A 23771-nucleotide genomic window follows, 5' to 3' on the forward strand; every position below is an offset into this window, starting at 1 on the left:
ACATGTTTAATTTTTTTAACTCAAATATTAACAAATCATAATATTTTAATAATAATTTGACAAAAAATTTATAAAATGATAATTTAAAGTTTGTTTACTAGTTAATTACATATTTTATATTTGATAAAAAATTCATAAAACGATATATTTATTGTGATGAAAGAATTTTAATTATATATTATATTATATTTGATTTAATAATCAATTATATATTTTATATTTAAATTATTATATTGATTTTACTAAAGAGATCTATTTTTAGAATTATGATTAATATTATCATATTTTTATAAATGTATTATTGACGATATATCATACTAAACTCGTATATATATTTAATATTAAAATTTTATAATTATTTTTTTATAAACATATTTTTAATTATTTATTATATTATATTTATATAATTTTTATGTCATTTTTTCATTCTCGTATTTGTAAAAATTATCAGTTCCAACACAATTATACGAACACAAATTTGAAAAATTTTGGGCTGCTATAAAAACAAGTCATAGGCCAATTCATATGTCACTGAATGGTCATCCTATCAAGTGAGAGAATTACAGGAGGCATGCGTGGGCCTAAGACTTGGCTCATGGTGAGTCAGACTAACATGGCCCGTTACTTTAACACTTCAAAAAAAAAAATTTAAATTGGGTGTAGTGGTTCTACACCCAAACGGCTACTGGCTAGCATCCCAACAGCCACTGGCTTTTTTTTTTTTTAATTAAACATTTCCTATATCTATTTCAAATTCTTTTCATTTGTTTCTATATTTTCCCAGTTATTATATTTATTTCATTCATAAAAAAAAATTGAAATCAAATAAGTTTAATTATTTTGATTAATTTTTGAAATGATGTTTAATATGAATTTAAAAAATTTATCGTTTTTTAAAGGAAAAATATAATTAATAATTAAAATGAATTCATTTATATATGTTCAATAGAAAAAAAATGACTCAATGTAAACATGATAAGAGAAATCTTATAAGAACAAACAAGAGTGAATTCAAAACTCTCATTTTCATATACTATTACAAAGATTTCATGATTTAAAAAATTCAAATAGAGTAACAGATTAAATAAAAGTGGACAATGACATTATTCTCTTTTGTTTTATTTGCTATTTTATATAGATTTTTTAAACCAAGACATTTTATAAATGATATATGAGAACGAAAGGTCTAATTTTACTATTACTTATTCATATAAGGTCTCTTTTACAATATTTATAGTGAGATATTTTCATTTATTTTTGACCCTACAAAAATAAATTCATTTCAATTATTTGACTTTTTTTTTAATTTAAAATATAATGAAATTGATAAAAAAAAATGTGATGTTGAAAATGACTAAAAAAGTATCACAGTTGATATTTTAATACTTTAAAATTTTATGATTAATATTATATATTATATTTGATTTATGCTATTTTTGTATCATGTAACAATGATATATATAATTTATGTATACAAATGCTATGTCATTATATAATTAGATAATTTTGAATTAAAAATAAAATAACACTCAATTACATGATAATACATCATTTATATATCTAAATTTTATACAAAAAATGTATATACATAGTATTGTTCTTATCTCTACCATAAGTAAAGTTTTTTCAATAAAATTTTAGAGTTTTATTTAATTTGAATAAGAATGTAGGTAATAAAACTATATAAATAATTTTACATATTTTGAAAATAGAAAATTTTATTTTGTGAACAAGCTCGCCAAAAGCATTGAGATTGGCTTGTCAAGGGCTTGATACAATACAATTCAATTAGCGTTGAGTCATGTGTGAACCTTCATCTGCTAGTGGTTTGACTCACCTTGTTAGGACTGCACTATAGCAAGCTTAGACATCACCTATTGACACCTCTACGAACAACTATATATTTTTGTATAAAATCACAAATTAGTGAGAACACAATTGATATAGATATCTTATGCACAAAAGTCACCCAATAAAGACGCTAACAACGTATAAGTGTAAATATCAGTAATACGTGTAAATATCATTAATATATATATATATAAATAAACATTTCCTATATCTATTTCAATTTCTTTTCATTTGCTTTTATATTTTTACAATTATTGTATTTATTTCATTCATACTAAAATAAATTTGAAATTAAATGAGTTTAATAATTTTGATTATTTTTTGAGATAATATTTAATATGAATTTGAAAATTTTATCATTTTCTAAAGAAAAAATATGATAAATAATTGAAACAAATTCATTTTTATATATTCAATAGAAAAAAATAACTCACTATAAATACGGTAAGAGAAACCTTGTAAGTGTGCAAAAGGAATTTAACACCCAGAAATGAAGTAACAAGATTGAACCAAAAACAACTTTTTCTTTTTTTCTATTATTTTCAGAAAAAAAGAAAATCCACAAAAAAAAAAATCATTCATGGGGTGAGTACACTCTCCACGAACGCGAAGAGATTAAGATCGGAAAGCTTAAGAACCGAAAAGAGAAATAGAGAAAATTAATATATAGGAAGAAATAGAAATTGTTTTATTTTCCTGTCCACTATTGCCAATTCCATAGCCGGATTTTTAAGGGGTAAATAGATCACATTAAATAGATAAAACTTCAATTATAATAATCAATCCCATAATTATTATATAATTTAAATTAAGACTTTAATTTTGAAATATTATAGAATTTTAAATATTTACACTTATGTACTTGAAATCCAATCTTCTTGGATGAAATTAATTGCATTTTGACAGATGAAGGTGGAGAAGTGTAAATATTAAATATACGGGAATTTATTAAATTATTATTATTTAATTTTTAATAAAAGTTTTTTAAAAAAATAGAATTAGCAAAAGTTACCTGGCAATGACAACGGGTGGAGTCGATGGTCTGCGAAATAGGGGGCCTTTTATAAGAAAAAATACTATGATAAATTATTATTATAGTCTCCGCATATAAGGCCAAAGGACTTATTCCCACCCAACGTTTAGTTAAAAATAGAGTCTTACTACAAACTTTAAAAAATTCAAATACTCATTGATGAGATAATTTTAATTATAAATCTCATCTGGGATTAGAGATCAAACCATTATTTAATTAAAAAAATTTAAAAACTAAACTTTTATCACATTTTTCCTCTCAAATTGAAAATCTAATAATTTCTTACTAAGATTTTTCTTAAAAGTTTGAAAAGTGATAATTTTTCTCTTGAGTTTTTTTCTCTTTTCTCCAGCGATAATCTGCCCTCTTTGACAGTTAGTTGTCTTCCCTCCCAGCCTTCCTCCCTCTCCTCCCAAGGCATAGATTGAAGAAAATAGTCTAAAAATCTAGACGACTTCCATCAGAAAATTCGGATAATTTTCATTTGAATAACGACATCCAAATGAAGAGTCACTCGACGACGTTTCATCTAGAATCCAAACAATGTCATGGCTTAGGCAGGGATAGTCAAACTTTTCTCTACAAATTAAGGTTGAAAGCATTGGTTAGAGTGAAAAGGAAGAAAACCCTAAGTTTGGGGGAGAGGGGAGGAATGCTACTTTTCACAGTTTAAAAACTTTAAATAGGGATGCAGTTATTAATTTTTAACACTTAGGAGAGAAAATCTGATGAATTTTATGTTTAAAATTTTTTTTAATTAAATAACCGTTTTTATTCTTAACTTTAACAGAGTTTTTTAATAGAATTTTTTTTATAGGTGGGTATTTAAGTTTTAAAAAATTAGAGACCATCATCTTAAAATTTCACTATACCTAGGATGAAAACAAGTTTTTTGGTCAATATATAAATATTATTTTATTGATAAATATTGTTAAAAAAATTGATCTCATTCTTTAACTCTTTAACTTGCTTTTTGCACAGATATTACACATCAATGTTACTTTAGTTTAATTTATAGGAGACTCAAAATTGCCTACGTCATTTGGTGATGAAAAGTTGCATTATTGAAACATGATTGAGTTTAGTGGGGAATACGCGCTTTCTTTGCATTATTGAGCTCAGCGGGGAATACACGCTTTTTTTCTCGCTTGCAGTCAAACACTTTGACAATTGTTTCAATAGTTTGAACATTTTTTTCATATAAAATACGAGGAAATTGATAAAGAATGTGATATTGAAGATAACTTAAAAAAGAAAATCAAACGTTGATATTTTGATACTTTAAAATTTCATAATTAATGTTTTCTATTATGTTTGATTTATGTTTTTTTATATAATATAACAATGGCATAAATAATTTATGTATACAAAATATATATTATTATATAATTGAATTATTTTAAATTAAAGATAAAATGTATATATTATAACATATTTTTGTGTATCTAATTTGTGTACCAAAGTGTGTATATAATATTGCTCTTATCTCAATTATAAGTGAGATATTTTTAGTAAAATTCTAGTACTACAAAAAATATTAGTGAGAGTATCAATAACAAAAGGATAATATCCTATTATTATAAGTAATTCTTTTTTATGATTTTAGTAACCAATTATTTATTTACTCGTTAAAATCAAAGAAATTCATGACTTTAATGATAAGAAAATAGTCGTTAAAAGTATATTTTCTATTATTAAAAGTATATTTCTCATCGTTAAATATAACGAGAAATACCTTATCATTGACTATCATTAAATGTATTAACGATAGGAATATAAAAAAATTTCTTTTGTTAAAACCTTTTTTTTTGTAACATAAAGTTTTGTTAGTTTGAATAGGAATGCAAGTAATAAAAATGTACAATTAATTTTACATATTTTGAAAATAGAAAATTTTATTTTGTGAATTGCCTACCAAATGCATTAAGACCAACTTGTCAAGGGTTTGACACAATACGGTCCAATTAGTGTTGAGTCATGTTATGAGCCTTCATCTATTAATAGGTTAGCCCGATCTACTAAGGTTGCACTGTAGTGGGTCTAGGCATGACTTGCTGATACCTCTAGGAACAATTGTAATATTTTTACACAAAATTACAAATTAATGAGAATATCATAGTTGTAGGTATCTTACTCCACAAAGGTCTTCCAATAAAGATGTTAACAACACATCAGTGGAAATATAGTTAATATATGTATAAACAATCCATTTAAATTCAAAACCAAGGTTTAATTTTGAAGACGGGAAGAATTGGGGGGAGGCCTAATAGGCTTATTTAACTCTTTTCAAGCTCTAATCATTATTATCATAGTCTAATTTTTAAGAGGTAAATTAACTATATCGAATAAATAAAATTCTGATTTCAATAATCAACCCACGATCATTGTCTCATTTAAATCAAAACTTTAATTTTAAAATATTATAAGCTTTGAATATATTTTTTTTTTATACTTGAAATCTATTTTTTTTTAGTCGAAGTTGATTGCATTTTGACAGATAAAGGTGTGGAAGTGTAAATATTAAACATAAATTTATTAAATTATCATTATTTTATTTTTAATAAAAAAAAAAATAGAATTAGCAAAAGTTACCAGGCAATGACGAGGGGTGGAGTCGGTGGACAGCAAAATAGGGGGCTTTTTATAAGAGAAATACTATGATTAATTATTATTATAGTCTCTGCACGTACCAACGTATGTTGCAATGTATAAATACTGTTTTATTGATAGATTGTGAACGAAGAGTTAGTATTTTGAATATCAATTTGGTCTCATTCTTTAACTCTTTAATTTGTTCCATGCACAGATATCGCATTATTGAGAGCGTAAACATGATTGACCTTAGTGGGGATCACACGCTTTCTCTGCATTATTGAGGGCGACAACGATTGAGCTTAGTGGGGACCACGCGCTTTCTTTCTCGTTTGCAGTCAAACACTTTAATAATTGTTGGGTCAATCTTCCTCAAGCAGAAGAAAAGCCATTACAGCTCTCCGGTTCTCCAAAACAAGTGTCAGAAAGATAGCGATTCAGGTGCACTTGTTCTAAGCCTTCCATAATCACTTCCTCCTATTGTTTTCGTTTTCACTCTCTTAATTTTCTGGTATTTTATTAGCTTTGCTTTGATTTTTATTCCTCCTATTTCTATCAATTATCTGTCTGCTTGAAGCTAGATTTTTTATCATTCAGCCTTTTCTCTTTTATACTTGCTTAGCTAGAGTTACTTCTTTAAACCCCCCACCCAAAATAAATAAATAAATAAAAAGCCTTTTTGACCCTTATTTTAATTATCCAAAAATTACTCTCCTGCAGTTCTTTGCTATCTGTGTTTTTCCTTTTTCTTCTCTGTTTCCTTAAAGCTTTCTCTCTTGTATATTCAGCTTTAAACCAAAAAAATTAAAAAAAAAAAAAAAACACTTTGTTCATCTTATTGTTTTAAAAAAAAAAAAGAGTTCTCCTAAATTATGTTTTGATCTTATTGTTTCTCATATTTCTAGTTTTAATTATCCAAGAATTACTCCTGAAGTTCTCTGGTCGCTAGATTTTGTTCATTGAGAGTTTGTCAGTGGCTTTACTTCTTCAACCAAAAAGAAGGAAAAGATAAAAAGTAAATTGCAAGAGATACGTAATGGCCGAACTGGCTACTGCTGCTGCTTCCAAAGCTGCGGAGAGAGTCACAGAGACAGTGTGTGAATTCGGTTGTCGGCATATTAACTATGTGTTTAAGTACCGGAGCTACATGAAGAAGCTGAAGGAGCAAGTTAAGGAGCTTGAAATTAGAAGAGAAGATGTGAAAGAAGATGTAGAAATGGCTGAAAGGCAAGGTGAACAGATTTATAATGAAGTTACCGAGTGGCTGAAGAGTGTGGAAGAGTTCATGGAACGGGTAGCAAAGCTCGTTGATGATGAAGATAAAGCAAAGAAGCGCTGTTTCAAAGGGTTGTGTCCTGATTTGATTAAACGTTTCAGGCTCAGCAAAGAAGCAGGGGAGGTCGCGGAGGCAGGTGCCAAGGTCTTGGAAAAAGGAAACTTCAATAGAATTTCACACCCACCCCTTCTGCGGAGGACGGAATCCATATTCGTCGGTATGGAGTACGAACACTTTGACTCAAGAGAGTCAAACTTCCAGGATCTTATGGATGCATTGAAAGATTCTACTGTTAATATGATTGGCGTGCAAGGGATGGGTGGTGTGGGTAAAACCACACTGGTGAAAAAAGTTGCTTGGAAGGCCAAGGAAGATAAGTTATTTGATGAGGTGGTGATTGCTGAGGTAACACAAACTCCAGATCTTAAACAAATTCAAGCCGAGATTGCTGGTCAATTGGGCATGGTATTTAAGGACCAGGAAACGCTATCTTTAAGAGCTGATAAATTACGCCACAGGTTAAAGATTTCCAAGAGAATCCTTGTAATAGTAGATAATATCTGGAAGAAGCTTGACCTGAAGGAAGTTGGAATTCCTTTAAGCTATGATAATAAAGGTAGCATGATGGAACACAGGAAAGAAAGCAATGATGAGCAAGAGCGGTGCGCAATATTGTTAACAGCTAGAACGTTAGCTGTCTTAAATCAAATGAAAACTCAAAAGAATATATTGGTTGAGCCTTTAGCTACTAATGATGCAAGGAGTTTGTTTGGGAAAATTGTTGGTGATTTATCAGAAAAACACAGTATAGCAGCGGAAATAGTAGAAAAATGTGCAGGGTTGCCACTTGCGATTACAACAATTGCAAATGCTTTGAAAGGAAAAAGTGATTATGTCTGGAATGATGCCTTACATCAGTTAAAAAGTTACAATCATAGATGCGTTCCAGAAATGGATAACACTTTATACTCAACTATTGAATTGAGTTACAAATTGTTGAACAGTGAAGAAGCCAAATCACTACTTCTACTTTGTGCTCTATATAATGATACACATGTCTCTTACTTCTTTTCAAGATGTATGGGGTTGGGTTTGTTTGAAAATGTTTACTCAATTAATGATGGAAGCAATAGAATGAATTCGCTGATTGATTATCTCCGAGATTCATGTTTGTTGTTGAAAGTTATCGATAAGGGGATAGTCAAAATGCATGATGTCATTCATACTATTGTTGCATCAATTGCCAAAGAGAAATGTATGTTTGATATTAGAGATTTCAAGGGCATTAAAGAGGTGTTGATGGGGAGAATGTACAAAGACTCGATAGCAATTTCTCTGTCTTTTACAGACATTCATGAGCTTCCTGAAAGGACAGAGTTTCCAAAACTAAAGTTATTTAGTTATTATACTGTAGAAGATCTTTGTTTACAAATCCCAGACCACTTTTTCGAAGAAATGAAAGAACTCAAAGTACTAGAATTGAAAGGAGTTCATTTATTACCTCCACCACCGTCATTTGTTTCCCTAACAAACCTTAAAGGATTGTGTCTCTTGAATTGCTCATTGGGGGATATAACAATTATGGGAGAGCTAAGGAAAATAGAGACTCTTGAATTTGTAGGTTGTGATTTTGAACAGTTGCCTGAAAGATTTAAACATCTGACGGGACTTAAGTTATTACAATTGAGCGAGTGTCCAAAGCTTAAAGTAATCCCACCAAATGTCATAGCCAGCTTGTCTCAATTAGAAGAGCTATATATATATAATAGCTTTGATCGATGGGAAGTTGAAGGACAAAATAACGCTAGTCTTGCAGAGTTGAAGGCATTGCCTCAATTGAACACTTTATGCATACAAATCCCGAATGTGCAGATGATACAGCAAGATTTTATTCCAGTGAACTTAGACAAGTATGAAGTACATATTGGAGATGTATGGGACTGGTCTTATGCATATGAAACCTCAAGAACATTGAAACTGAAATTCAATGGAAGGCCTCATATGAGGCATGGGATCGAAATTTTGATGGAGAAAGCAAAATACCTCTATCTAGATCAGCTGGATGGTGTTAAGGATATGCCTTGGGAACTTGACAGAGAAGGTTTCCCTGAATTAAAGCATCTTTCGGTACAAAACAGTTCTGAAATTTTGTATATTGTCAACTCAATGGAGTACACTCATCCTAATGATGTTTTTCCAATCTTAGAGTCAATGTTTCTTATTAACCTAAGTGATATGGAGAAGATATGTTGCGGCCTAGATAATGCAAAGTCTTTCGGCCAATTAAGAATAATAGAAGTAGCTGATTGTGACAAGTTGAGGTATCTCTTCTCATCCTCCATGGCCAAAAACATACTGCTGCTTGAAGAAATCAATGTAACTAATTGCAAGACGCTGGAGGAGATTTTTAGTGAAGAAAGTGAAGACCATGCTGATGAAAACAAAAAGGTTTGTAAGATTGAGTTTAAACAATTGCACTCCGTAGTACTACAAGGCCTACCGCAGTTCATAAGTTTTGGCTTGGAGGCATGTATCTTTTTGCCTTTTTTTTTTTTTCATTTATTTTCTTTTAATATATAAGTTGTTTATGGAGGAATAATATTTGTGTCTACAGGTTGTGTTACCAAGATTGGAGAACTTGAAACTGTCCACAATTAAGATTGAGAACATATGGGTTAATCTGCTCCAACCAACGTCTTCCTATATTCAGTGCTTAAAAAGCTTAACAGTGGAAGAGTGTAACGGTTTGAAGTTTCTGTTTTCATCTTCTATGGTCAAAAGTTTTGTGCAACTCCAAAAGCTTGTAATATGCAACTGCAAGTCAATGGAAGCGGTGATATTTGAGTCAGGAGAATTAGGAGCAGATAAGATAATTCAAATGAATTTTCCTAAACTATTCTACTTGAAGTTACAAGGGCTTCCAAAACTCACAAGATTTGGTACTGGAAATCTAGTTCAATTCCCTACCTTGAATGAACTTCACATTGAGAGTTGCTCTAGTTTAAAGACATTCTTCCCCAATTCTTCTAGTGTAGAAGTGAGCTTGGAGAACATTCTTACTACTAATATAGAGCCGCTGTTTGATGACAAGGTGAACTAATTTCTTATTGAAATTTTCGTGGCCTGTCAATTTCAAACTTTTAACATTCTTTATAGCTATTAGTGTGACCATTATATGCAATTAATTATCAATAATTGTCTTAAAACTATAATTGTAATTATCATTATCAGTATAATTATTATTAGAGACGTTGCCTTTTTTGTAGGCTGATTTGCCAAGCTTGGAGAAGCTGATACTCTTACACTTGGACAACTTACAGTTGATTTGGCACAATCAACTCCGTGGAGACTCCTTTTGCAAATTAAAAGAAGTGAGAGTTGAATTCTGTGAAAATTTGGTGACTATTGTTCCACCTAATAGTACTCAAGGACTTCTTACCTTTCAGAATCTAGAAAGATTAACTGTTAAGAACTGTTGGAATTTAAAAAGTCTGTTTCCAGTTTCCACAGCTACTAGTCTTTTGCAACTCAAAATACTTGCGCTACTCTCTTGTGGTTTGGAGATAATTGTTGGTGAGCAGGAAGTAGATGGGACTCCAAAATTTTTGTTTCCTCAATTAACGAGGCTCTATCTTGCCAATTTACCAGAGCTCAAACATTTCTACATGGGCTCCTATACAGCAGAGTGGCCAATGCTTAAGGAATTGCTTGTGTACCAATGTAGGAAGATAAAAGTATATGCTTTAGATGGAGAGAGCCAACCTGCCCTATTTTCATTTGAAAAGGTATGACTTCTCCGATTGACACTTAAAACTGCAGCATAGTCATTACGTTTAATTTGTTCAAGTTTTTCTTTCTCTTTAAATCAGTCCGGTGGAAATTTGTCATGTCTCAATGAAAAATAATTTTCGTTAATTAATAATGGAGTTGTAAGTTGTCATATTTACAGTCAGATTGCAAAATTATATTTATTAAAAAGCATATATATAATTAATTGTAAAAAGATAAATGGTTAAAAGTGTCACCTTTCTTTTTTAAAAGTAAATAATGAAACAGACTGCTATATGTTGGTCACTTGTATTTACTTGTTCATCCATTTTCAGCTCGTACCCAATTTGGAAAAATTGGGTTTAAATGCCGATGACGTAACATCCTCGTGTCTCGACCATATTCCCGCTAGGAGGTTTGGGAAACTTAAATTTCTTGGACTGCAAAGCTTTGATGATTATTCGGTTGGATTTCAGTCTGATCTGCTTAAAAAATTGCAAAATTTGGAAACACTCGGTCTATATGATTGTACATTCCAAGAAATACTCCCGTATGAAGGATATTTAAGGAAACAAAGTTCACAGATAGAAACATTTCTCCAAAATCTTCAAACTCTGAGAATATGGAATTGTCATCATTTGAGACATTTGATGTCATCCTCACACGTTTGGTTCAAAAACATAAAACATTTTGAAGTCTACAGGTGTAATGGATTGGCAAAAATATTAGCATGCTCAGTAGCGAGAACTCTTGTCCAAATCACAACAATCAAAATCGAAGATTGCGAATTGGTAACAGAGGTTATAACAACTAAGTATGAGATAGAAACAATAGAAAAAGAGATTGTTTTCAACCAGTTAAAAACGTTGGAGCTTCATTGTTTGAAAAGTCTCACATGCTTCTGCTCGGCCAATTACGTTTTCCAATTCCCATGCTTAGAACAAGTCACTGTGAGTCAATGCCCCAATATGAAGACTTTTTCTCAAGGAGGTTTAAGCACACCAAAATTAAAAAAGGTGCAACTAACGAAGACAATAAAAAAAGAGTCTTTTTGGAAGGATGATCTTAATTCTACTATCCAACACATATTTACAAATATGGTATTTATTCACAAATTCTTTTTACAAATGTTTAAAATTTCAAGAACCTTGATATTAGTTCATATCTTTAAGTTTAAAATATTTTTTTCTTTTACACTTTGGTATTTTTTAACACATGCTAACCCATTATTTTGTGTATCGTAGCTCGGTTTCAGCAACATGGAGAATCTAAAACTCTCTGAATTCCCCGAATTAGAAGAAAAAATTTGGAAATCTAAAGTTTCGGATGGCTTATTCTGTAACTTAAAGTCACTGGTAGTGGACGCATTTTTGGAATCATCAAGTGCAATTCCATCTCGTGTGTTAAGCGGCTTAAAAAATCTTGAAATACTTGAAGTAAGAAGTCGTGATTCGTTGACACAGCTGTTTGATACAGAAAGTCCGCTAAATGTTGATGGACATGCTTCAAAGAGAAGTCATCAAGATGTTTTAAACTTGAAGAATTTGAAGTCTCTTAAAGTGCATGATTGTAATGGATTGAGATATATATTTACACCGTCCGTCATCCTAGGCCTTGTTCAACTCCAAGATATAGAAGTTAAAAATTGTGCTTTGATAGAAGAAATCATCAGGAAAGAAGGAGAAAATGATGCAGAGACTGATAAAATTTTTATCCCACAACTCAAGTCCATTAGTCTTGAATCATTGCCAAACTTGACGAGATTCTGTTCGGGAATTAATAGTTTGGCTTGTCCATCCTTGAAAGGTATTAGAGTAGCCAGCTGTCCAGAGATTGAGACATTCGTTTTTGCTGATATGAAGCACCAATCAGACCATATTACACCTCTCTTCTGTGAAAAGGTTTGATTAATTGAAACTCTTTTTCTCAGAATAACTTTTTTCGCATTTTATTATCCATTGTAATTATGATATTATTACTGTTATCTACGCTAGTTAGAAATTTACTTGTTTTGTATGCATAGTTGAAAGTGATATGTTTTCTATTTTAATTTATGTTAATTTGTAGGTTGCTTTTCCAAGGTTGGAGCAGATGATACTTTTACACTTGAGTAAGTTGCAGTTGATATGGAACAACCAACTCCATGGAGATTCTTTTTGCAAATTAAAAGAAGTGAGAGTTAAATTCTGTGAAAATTTGGTGACTATTGTTCCATCTCATAGTACTCAAGGACTTCTTACCTTTCAGAATCTGGAAACATTAACTATTGATAACTGTTGGAATATAAAAAGTCTGTTTCCAGTTTCCATAGCTACTAGTCTTTTGCAACTCAAACGACTGACGCTACGCTATTGCGGTTTGGAGGAAATTGTTGGCAAGCAGGAAGTAGATGGGACTCCAAGATTTTTGTTTCCTCAATTAACGCGGCTTAAACTTTCTGGGTTACCAGAGCTCAAATATTTCTACATGGGGTCCTATACAGCAGAGTGGCCAATGCTTAAGGAATTGCTTGTGTACGGTTGTACGAAGATAAAAGTATATGCTTTAGAGGGAAAGGGCCAACCTGCCTTATTTTGGTTTGAAAAGGTATGACTTCTCCTGTTGCCCCTGAAAACTGCAGCATAGTCATTTAAGTTTAATTTGTTTAAGTTTTTTCTTTTCTCTTTAAATTAGTCGAGTTGAAATTTGTCATGTTTCAATGAAAAATAATTTGTCTTTGTTAATTATTAATAGAGTGGCAATTTGTCATGTTTACAGACAAATTGCAAATTATATTTATTTAAAACATATATATAATTAATTTAAAAAAGATAAATGGGTGGAAGTGTCACCTTTCTTCTTTAAAAGTAGATAGGATTTTTTGCCTCGTATTTTTTCATTTCATAGCTTTTCAAATTGTTAATTGCATGCACTTATGATTTCATTTAAAGTTACTAATGAAACAGACTGCTACTTGTTGGTCATTTGTATTTACTTGTTCATCGATTTTCAGGTCATACCCAATTTGGAAACATTGGGTTTAAATGCCGATAACGAAACATCCTCATGTCTTGACCGTATTCCAGCTAAGAGCTTTGGGAAACTTAAATTTCTTGGACTGCAAAGCTTGGATGATTATTCAGTAGGATTTCAGTTTGGTCTCCTTCAAAAATTGCACAATTTGGAAAGACTCTATCTATATGATTGTACATTCCAAGAACTACTCCCATATGAAGGATGTACAAGGAAACAAAATTGTCAGATGAAAACGTTTCTCCAAAATCTTCACACTTTGTGGGTAGACAAATGTCATCGTTTAACATCTTTGATGTCATCCTCATACATTTGTTTCAAAAACATAAAGCATTTAAAAGTCAACTGTTGTAATGGATTGGCAAATATACTAGCATGCTCAGTAGCAAAAACTCTTGTCCAAATCAGAACAATCAGAATCAAAGAATGTGAATTGGTTACAGAGGTTATAACAACTGAGTCTAAGATAGAGACAACAAAAGAGGAGATTGTTTTCAACCAACTGGAAATGTTGGAGCTTCATTGCTTGAAAAGCCTCACATCCTTTTGCTCTGCCAATTACACTTTTCGATTCCCATGCTTAGAAAAAGTGATTGTGAGTCAATGTCCCAATTTGAAGATTTTTTCTCATGGAGGTTTAAGCACACCAAAACTAAAGAAGGTACAACTAACAGAGATTATTGATGCAGAATATATTTGGAAGGGTGACCTTAATTCCACTATCCAACACATGTGTGGGATTTGTGTGTCTTAAACTTTTACCTGAAGGGCATAATCGTAATTCATTAAAGCAAGGTTGACATTTCATTTCCTGGTAGGGTTAAAAACAGTCATTTGGTGGCTTAGATATTTTTCTATCCTTGATTATAAAAGAACCAGAGTTATTTGAGTCAGTGGAATTTGATATGTTAAATGTGTTTTCTTAAACAATTTGAGGGTAAATGAGTCTTTTTGGCTTTATTGATAGTCTTGTAATATTGTGAATAAGTCATAGGCATTCTTGGGTATGATATTTTTAACAAAGCATATAAAAGTAGGGTTTTACCCTGGTTATTTTGCTTTTTGCACATTTGATAAGATCTTCTCATTTGAGTTTAGTTGTCTCTCTAGGTGTTATTAGGGTTTTGTTTGATTTCTTAGTTTGTTGATTTTGGTTTTTCTGGTGAGAAATTTCTGGCTTATTTTTACTAGTTTCTTTTTTGTTAGGGTTAATGATTTATTAATCTTGTCAATTTAGATAAACTATTTTATAAGCTTTGTACTGGAACATTATTTTAGTGGATTGACTAGAGAAATATCTTTGCCTTGGATGTAGGATTTCATTTATGAAATCCGAACCAAGTAAATACTATTGCGTTTTGATTTTGTCATTATATTATTAATGTTGTTCGATTCGATAAATCTTGCGCTAAAATTTCAACAAGATAGAATTCTACCAATTGTTTACTTGTTTTTCTCTAATAAGATTTCTTGCATTGTGAGAAAACTTTATGTTTTGTTATACTGTAAAATGTAATATTTTGTTTTTCTAGTAGATTTGAGTAAAAGATCTCCTATGTCTTGGATGTAAGACTTGGTTTAAAAAATTTGAATTGAGTAAATATCCTTTGTGCAATATTTCTTTATGATTTAAATAACTTTTTGCATGTTGTGATTACTAGAATATGAATTTATTGATCTTTAAAGAAACCAACAAATGGTACCATAACCATTTTGAATATTTTCTTTTTTCGGTATTATGTCATTTCTTGTTTTTTTTGTTATCTTGGTTTCTTTGCTTTTAGAAAAGAACATATATATTATTATGATTGAAACAATAGGTCAAACAAGGATTAATATCGAAAGATTTGATGGAAAATGTAACTTTAATATGTGAAGTAAAATTTACGCTAACTTAGTTCATCAAGAATAAGTTAAGGCTCTAGGTGGTGAAAAGGCACTTTTAGATGACATGTTTTCTTTTAAGAAGATTGAGAGACTTAAATTGTATACTTAATGTTTTCGCACATATGCGATTTTTTATGTTAATTATTAAATTAATTTAAAATAAAATGTGATAAGTAATTTGACATAAATATATCTACAAAGATACCGAAATAAACTTAAGTATAAAAATTTAATAAAAAATAAATAAAATCAGATATTCATATTCGTGGAGAATTTTACAGATACTTGAATATGTAGACACATGCAAGAGGAATTGAAGGTCAAGCAAGAAGAAACGGAGAGCTAGCCTGTGATCTTATGATACCCCCACCGCCTCCCTACGCCAACTTTCTGATTAAAGGAAGTAGGATTTTTTTATTTTATTTTAGGATGAGGTTGATTTGAAAAATCTTTTATCATGAAAAGTAGTCCATAAAGACTTTTCCCCACCCAAGGTTTGAGGTATTAACACAGGTTCGTCTGCTAAATTTTAAAAATTTAAATACATATATATAAATACAAGTGTAAAATAAACCATTTATAAAATAATGAAAATCTAATTTTTAAGGTAAATTATTATAAAATAATAAAATTTAAAATTTTTATTTCTGAATCAAAATCAAATCTCCCACCAACTTTCTTACCAAATCCAAAGGCCTTTCTAACTCCCGTCCAAATTAAAATCAATTCCCCTGCATCAAATCACATTTCCCATCATCTCCGTTTGTTTCGCAAGAAAATAATAAATTTCGCATACACCTTTTCTTTCATTGAACGAAAACACTACTCCAGAATGAGTGAAAGCCAGAGCAAGCAGCACAAGCGCGAATGTAACTTCGACTTCAATCGAAAAAGTTGAAAAATCAGGATCGTTTGTTGAAATAGAAGTTGATGCAGTCGAAGATAGAGGGTCGAGTCACACTATGGAGGAAGCTTCATAGCAGATGCCTACACCGATTCTCCTGACATTTAAGAATTTAAGAAAATAACATTTCCTTTGCATAATTTGGGCATTACACACAAACTTCTCAAAGAATTTCCAAACACCTAAATAGACTTACCCAAATCTTTTTAGGCTCTGATGATTGCTATTATACTCTATCTTATACAACATTCTAAATGGTGTATATTGGTTGGTGATGAGAAACAACATCAACATGTACTACATGTAAGAAAACTATCTAATAATATATTTAATTTTATATACAAACAATAGTATACATCATATGATTGAGTGTTATTTAATTTTAATTTAAAACTATCTAATTATTTAATAACATGTTATTGTTTGTGTATAAAATTATATATATAACACTACTTTTAATTCATATATGTAGTGATTTACTTAAAAAAGTTTTCTCTCTGTTAAATAGGTAAATCACATTCTCTCAGCCAAAACATGATCTCATTTAAAATTAAAAAAAATAAAAAAAATGCAACAATTTTGCATCAAACTATAAGAATCCAGAAGAACAACTTAAACAAAAACATGAACCAAGAATTATCAGAATGCAAAAGGAATTTAACACCCAGAAATGAAGTGACAAGATTGAACCAAGAACAACTTTTTCTTTTTTTTTAATTATTTCCAAAAAAAAATCATTCATGGAGTGAGTACACTCCCTGTGAACGCGAAGAGATTAAGATCGGAAAGCTTAAGAATTGAAAAGAGAAACTGAAAAAATTAATATATAGGAAGAAATAGAGATTGTTTTATTTCCTTGCCCGCTATTGCCAATTTCATAGTCGGATTTTTAAAGGGTAAATAGATTACATTAAACAGATAAAATTTCAATTATAATAATTAATCCCACAATTATTATATAATTTAAATTCAGATTTTAATTTTGAAATATTAAAGAATTTAAATATTTACTCTCTTGCACTTGAAATCCAATCTTTTTGGATGAAATTAATTGCATTTTGACATATGAAGGTGGAGAAGTGTAAATATTAAATATATGGGAATTTGTTTTTTTTCATTTCATAGTTTTTCTAATTGTTAATTGCAGTTGCTTATGATTTCATGTAAAGTAACTAATGAAACAAACTGTTGCTTGTTGGTCACTTGTATTTATTTGTTCATCGATTTTCAGGTTATACCCAATTTGGAATCATTGCGTTTAAATGCTGATTACATAACGTCCTCATGTCTCGACCGTATTCCAGCTTGGAGCTTTAGGAAAATTAAATATCTTGCACTGCATAGGTTTGATGATCATTCAGAAGGATTACAGTTTGGTCTCCTTAAAAAATTGCACCATTTGGAAACACTTGAACTAGTTGATTGTACATTCCAAGAACTTTCGCCGAATGAAGGATATACAAGGAAACACAATTCCCAAATGGAAACCTTTCTCCAAATTCTTGAAACTCTAAAAGTATGGAGATGCGATTGTTTGGAATATTTGATGCCATCCTCAGTCATCTGCTTCAAGAACATTAAGAATTTAGTAGTTTACCATTGTAATGGATTGAAAAATATATTAGCATGCTCAGCGATAACAACTCTTGTCCATCTCACAACAATCTCAATAATCAAAAGTGAATCAGTGATAAAAGTTATAGTGACTGAGGTAAATACAACAAAAGAGGAGATTGTTTTTAACCAGTTGAAAATGTTGAAACTTTATTGTTTAAAAAGTCTCACATGTTTTTGCTTTGCCAATTACGCATTTTGATTCCCATGCTTAGAACAAATAATTGTGAGTCAATGCCCCAATATAAAGACTTTTTCTCAAGGAGGTTTAAACACACCAAAATTAAACAAAGTACAGCGAACAAAGAAGATCAAGATAGAGTCTTTTTGAAAAGATGACCTTAATTCCACTATCCAACACATGTTTACAAATATGGTGTTTATTCACAATTTTCTTTTTTTATAAATGTTAAAAATTTGAAGGACCAAGATATTAATTCATATCTTTAAGCTTAAAATTCCTCTTTTTTTTATTTTACACTTTGGTCTCTTTTAACACACGCTAACCCAATATTTTGTGTTTGATAGGTCGGTTTCGGCAACATAAAGGATCTGGAACTCTCCAAATTCCCTGAATTCGAAGAAAAAATTTTTAAATCTGAAGTTCCAGATGGCTTATTTTATAATTTAAAGTCGCTGGTTTTGGACGCATTTTTGGAATCATCAAGTGCAATTCCATCTCGTGTGTTAAACAACTTCAAAAATCTTGAAATACTCGAAGGAGTTGTGATTCATCGACACAAGTGTTTGATACAGATAGTCCGCTAAATGTTGATGGACATATTTCAAAGAGAAGTCATCAAGATGTTTTAAACTTGAAGAATTTGAAGTCTCTTAAAGTGCACGATTGTAATGGATTGAGATATATATTTACACCGTCCGTCATCCAAAGCCTTGTTCAACTCCAAGATATAAAAGTTAAAAATTGTGCTTTGATAGAAGAAATCATCAGGAAAGAGGGGGGAAATGATGCAGAGATTGATAATTTTTTTATCCCACAACTCAACTCCGTTAGTCTTGAGTCGTTGCCAAACTTGACCAGATTTTGTTCAGGAATTAATAGTTTGGCTTGTCCATCCTTGAAAAGTATTATAGTAGCCAGATGTCCAGAGATTGAGACATTCGTTTTTGCTGATATGAAGCACCAACCAGACCATATTGCACCTCTCTTCTGTGAAAAGGTTTGTTTATTTGAAACTCTTTTTCTCTTTTTTTTTTTTTTTGTTTTTGCATTTTATTATCCTTTGTATTTACTATATTATTACTGTTATCTACGCTAATTAGAAATTCACTTGTTATGTATGCATAGTTGAAAGTGATATGTTTTTTCATTTTAATTTATGTTAATTTGCAGGTTGTGTTTCCAAGGTTGGAGGAGATGATACTCTTACACTTGGGTAAATTGAAGTTGATCTGGCGCAACCAACTCCGTGGAAATTCTTTTTGCAAATTAAAAGAAGTGAGAGTTGAATTCTGTGAAAATTTGGTGACTATTGTTCCATCTAATAGTGCTCAAGGACTTCTTACCTTTCAGAATCTAGAAACATTAACTGTTGGGAACTGTTGGAATATAAAAAGTCTGTTTCCAGTTTCTACAGCTACTAGTCTTTTGCAACTCAAAAACCTTTGGCTATTCTCTTGCGGTTTGGAGGCTATTGTTGCCGAGCAGGAAGTAGATGGGACTCCAAAATTTTTTTTTCCTCAATTAACGCGGCTCAAGCTGGACAATTTACCAGAGCTCAAACATTTCTACATGGGGTCCTATACAGCAGAGTGGCCAATGCTTAAGGAATTGTTGGTGTACTTTTGTAAGAAGATAAAAGTACATGCTTACGATGGAGAGAGCCAACCTGCCCTATTTTCGTTTGAAAAGGTATGACTTCTCCTATTGCCGCCAAAGACTGCGGCATAGTCATTAAGTTTAATTTGTATAAAATTTTTCTCTTCTCGTTAAACCATTCGAGTGGAAATTTGTCATGAAAAATAATTCGTCTCTGTTCATTTATTGTGGAATGCAGTTTGTCATGCTTACAATAAAATTGCAATATTATATTTATTTAAAACATATATATAATTAATTGGAAAAAGATAAGTGGTTTAAAGTTTCACCTTTCTTCTTTAAAAGTAGATAGGATATTATGCCTCGTATTTTTTCATTTCATAGCTTTTCTAATTGTTCATTGCAGTCACTTACGATTTTATATAAAGTAACTAATGAAACAGACTACTGCTTATTGGTCACATGTTTTTACTTGTTCATCGATTTTCAGGTCATACCTAATTTGGAATTATTGGGTTTAAATCCCAATAACGTAACATCCTTATGTCTTGATCGTGTTCCCCCAAGAAGCTTTTGGAAAATTAAATTTCTTGTGCTGAGTAGCTTTGATGATGATTCTATCGGATTTCAGTTTGATCTCCTTCAAAAATCGCACAATCTGGAAAAACTTGGTCTATGTGATTGTACTTTCCAAGAAATGCTCCCACATGAAGGATATGCAAGGAAACAAGAATCCCAAATGGAAACATTTCTCCGGAATCTTCAAACTTTGAGAGTATTCAGATGTCATCGTTTGACATATTTAATGTCATCCTCATACATTTGCTTCAAAAACATAAAGCATTTGGAAGTCTACTGTTGTAATGGATTGGCAAGTGTACTAGGATGCTCAGCAGCAAAAACTCTTGTCCAAATCAAAACAATCAAAATCATAGAATGCGAGTTGCTGACAAAGGTTATGACAACTGAGTTTGAGATAGAGACAACAGAAGAGTAGATTGTTTTCAATCAACTGAAAACATTGGAGCTTCATTGTTTGAAAAGCTTCACATGTTTCTACTATGCCAATTATGCTTTCCGATTTCCATGCTTAAAACAAGTGATTGTGAGTCAATGCCCCAATTTGAAGATTTTTTCTCATGGAGGTTTAAGCACACCAAAACTAAAGAAGGTACAACTAACAAATCATAATGATGCAAAATATATTTGGAAGGGTGACCTTAATTCCACTATCCAACACATGTGAGATTTGTGTGTCTCAAACTTTTAATTGAAGGGCATAATTGCAATTCAATAAAGTGAGGTTGATATTTCATTTCCTAGCATGATCAAAAATAGTCATGTGATAGCTTGGATATTTTTCTAACCTTGAGTATAAAAATACTAGAGTTATTTGAGTCAATGGAATTTGATATGTTGAGTGTATTGTCTTAAGTAGTTTAAGGGTAAATGAGTCTTTGGCTTTAATGACAGTCTTATAATATTGTGAATAAGTCATGGACGTTCTTGGTTATGATAATTTTAACCAAACACATAAAAGTAGCGTTTTACCCTGGTTATTTTGCTTGTTGCACATTCAATAAACTCTTATCTTTTGAGTTTAGTCGTCTTTGCGGGTGTTGTTAGGGTTTTGTCTGTTTTCTTGATTTGTTGATTTTAGTTTGTTTTGTGAGAAATTTTTAGCTTCTTTTTACTAATTCCTTCTCTGTTAAGGTTAATGTTTTATTAATCCTCCTATCAATTTGAATAAACTATTGTACAAACATTATACTTAGATGTTATATTAGTGGATTTATTAGAGGAATACTGTTGTCTTAGATGTAAGATTTCATTTACGAAATCTAAACTAAGTAAATATTATTGTGTTTTGATTCTTGTTAATATCTTATGATGTTGTTTGATTTGGTAAATCTTGTGCTAAAATTTCAACAAGATAAAATTCTACTAATTGTATACTTATTCTTTTCTGTTAGGATTTGTTGTATTGTGAGAAAACTTAATGTTTTTTTATACTATAATTTGTAATATTTTGTTTTTCTAATATATTCAATTAGAAGATCTCTTATATCTTAGATGTAGGATTTCGTTTAAAAAATTCAAACTGAGAAAATATCCTTTATGCAATATTTCTTTAAGCTTTAAATAATTTTTTGCATGTTATAATTACTAGAATTTGAATATATAGATCTTTTAAGAAACCAACAAATGGTATCATAGCCATTTTGGATATTTCCTTTTTAAGTATTTTGTTATTTCTTGTTTTCTTTGTTATCTTGGTTTCTTTGTTTTTAGAAAAAAACATATCTATTATTATGCTTGAAACAATGGGTCAAACAAAGATTAATATCCAAAGATTTGATGGGAAATGTGACTTTAATATGTGAAAAAGTAAAATTCATACTATCTTAGTTCATCAAGAGTATTCTAGAGCTTTAGATGGTAACGAGGCTCTTCCAGATGACATGTTTTCTTTTAAGAAGATTAAGAGACTTAAAATTGCCTACTTATTCAATGTTTTCATATATAAACAACCTTTTATATTATTTTGTAAGTAAGAGATGAATTATGAGTGGTTGTGGGGAAGTAATGAGTCTATTGGTTGAGACAATGCATGAAGAGGGACTAGTGATTGTCATGTTTCAATTCATGTCCATGCTTTGTATTTTCAGATTGTACACATTTTATTGATGTTATGGATTTCATTATGTTATATAATATTATAAATATTTATTTATATATAAAAATTTAAATAAAAGAATTCAAACAAATATTACATTTAATTATTAAATTAATTAAAATTAAACATTATAAGTATTTTAACATAAACACATCTATGAGTAATGATATGTATATATATTTTTTATACATAATTTTATATACAAATAATATGTCATTATATGATTAGGTGTTATTTTATCTTTAATTTAAAATTTTTTAATCACATAATGATATATTATTTATATATTTAAATTGTGTATTAAAAATATATTTATTTAGTTTTATTATTATATATATAAATACAAAAATAAACTTAAATATAAAAATTTAATAAAAAATAAATAAAATCAGACATTCATTCATGGGGAATTTTACATTTGCCTAAATATGTAGACACATACAAGAGGAATTGAATGTCAAGCAAGAAGAAATGGAGAGCTGGCCTGCCATCCCATGCCCTACCACCTCCACACACCAACATCCTAACCTTTTTATCATGAAAAATTAGTACAAAAATAGGTTATTAAAAAAATTATTGAAAATAAATTATTATTGTATTTAATAAAAATTAATAAATATAAATAATTATTGTGTTTGGTTTAATTAAAAAATTAATACTAAATTATTTTTTTTATTTAAACGTCTTTTAATATAATTATTTTAAAATAATTTTCATTTTATTTGATACATTAACTGAAAATAAAAGTATTTTTATCTAAAATATTAATAAGTTCAGATAAAATTATAATAAAATCAAGATTATCATAATAAGTTTTTAATATGTAAGTGGAGTTGGTAATCAAATTATATTTTATATTATATACTACATCAACGCATCAACATTAGTATTAGAATATTTTATATTCCAATAAATCAATTAAAATAATGTTAGTAATAAAAGATAAATTATTAAATAATTTTTGTATACTTAAACCAAACGCTCCTTAGAGGTTGGTAAAAGGGGGTTTAACAAAACAATATAATTATGTGTATACACTTTTGATATATAAAATAAATATATAAATAATATATTATTATGTGATTTGATATTATTTTACCTTTAATTTAAAATTATTTACTCATATGATGATATATTTATCTATATGTAAAAATATGTATATATATCATTACTCTGACATAATTAGAAAATATAACATATATTGCAAGGTAGGGAATTCAAATTTGAGAAGAAAAATGTTCTATTTTTCTAATTCAATTTTATATATTTTTTGAAACATTCCCAACATGTCAGGGCGTTTTCGTTTCTAAAATCTTTCAAAAACTTGGAAACCATCCCTCCCAATGTTTTTGTGCTTCCTATTTGATGGTGTTGAAG

The 23771-nt window shown here is 30.0% G+C and overlaps 2 protein-coding genes across 5 annotated transcripts in view; both read left to right on the forward strand.

Annotated features, from left to right (window-relative positions):
- LOC123203366 overlaps positions 1 to 21320 on the forward strand; it is a 40608-nt gene extending 19288 nt beyond the window's left edge. The window contains exons 1-4 of one of the 3 annotated variants that reach the window (XM_044619715.1): positions 18238 to 18313; positions 18466 to 19118; positions 19292 to 19810; positions 20208 to 21320. In XM_044619715.1, the coding sequence (XP_044475650.1) occupies positions 19074 to 19118; positions 19292 to 19810; positions 20208 to 20714 (1071 nt within the window). In that variant the 5' untranslated portion in view covers positions 18238 to 18313; positions 18466 to 19073 and the 3' untranslated portion in view covers positions 20715 to 21320. Of the gene's footprint in view, positions 1 to 18237; positions 19119 to 19291; positions 19811 to 20207 lie in introns of those variants that run through there. The other 2 variants (XM_044619716.1, XM_044619714.1) reach the window with 2 other exon arrangements.
- Positions 5758 to 14672, forward strand: LOC123203365. 2 transcript variants are annotated; one of them, XM_044619712.1, is made up of 7 exons: positions 5758 to 9200; positions 9367 to 9843; positions 10019 to 10537; positions 10856 to 11620; positions 11765 to 12421; positions 12588 to 13106; positions 13513 to 14672. In XM_044619712.1, exons 1-7 carry the CDS (start codon positions 6513 to 6515, stop codon positions 14284 to 14286), a joined length of 6399 nt encoding a protein of 2132 aa, XP_044475647.1. In that variant the 5' UTR covers positions 5758 to 6512; the 3' UTR covers positions 14287 to 14672. The 2 variants fall into 2 exon arrangements, with proteins under 2 accessions (XP_044475647.1, XP_044475646.1); XM_044619711.1 differs by having other exon boundaries at positions 5760 to 9278; positions 13513 to 14671.
- Positions 21321 to 23771: the final 2451 nt, after the last annotated feature.

This window comes from Mangifera indica, chromosome 19 (assembly GCF_011075055.1).
Source record: "Mangifera indica cultivar Alphonso chromosome 19, CATAS_Mindica_2.1, whole genome shotgun sequence".
NCBI classification, from domain to species: Eukaryota; Viridiplantae; Streptophyta; class Magnoliopsida; order Sapindales; family Anacardiaceae; genus Mangifera; species Mangifera indica.

Excerpts from the sequence above, each read along its gene's own strand:
- LOC123203365 (XM_044619711.1), top strand. The coding sequence starts at position 6,513 with ATGGCCGAACTGGCTACTGCTGCTGCTTCCAAAGCTGCGGAGAGAGTC. Across the intron at positions 9,844-10,018 it reads AGCCGCTGTTTGATGACAAG|GCTGATTTGCCAAGCTTGGA; the intron begins GTGAACTAATTT and ends CCTTTTTTGTAG. Across the intron at positions 12,422-12,587 it reads CACCTCTCTTCTGTGAAAAG|GTTGCTTTTCCAAGGTTGGA; the intron begins GTTTGATTAATT and ends GTTAATTTGTAG.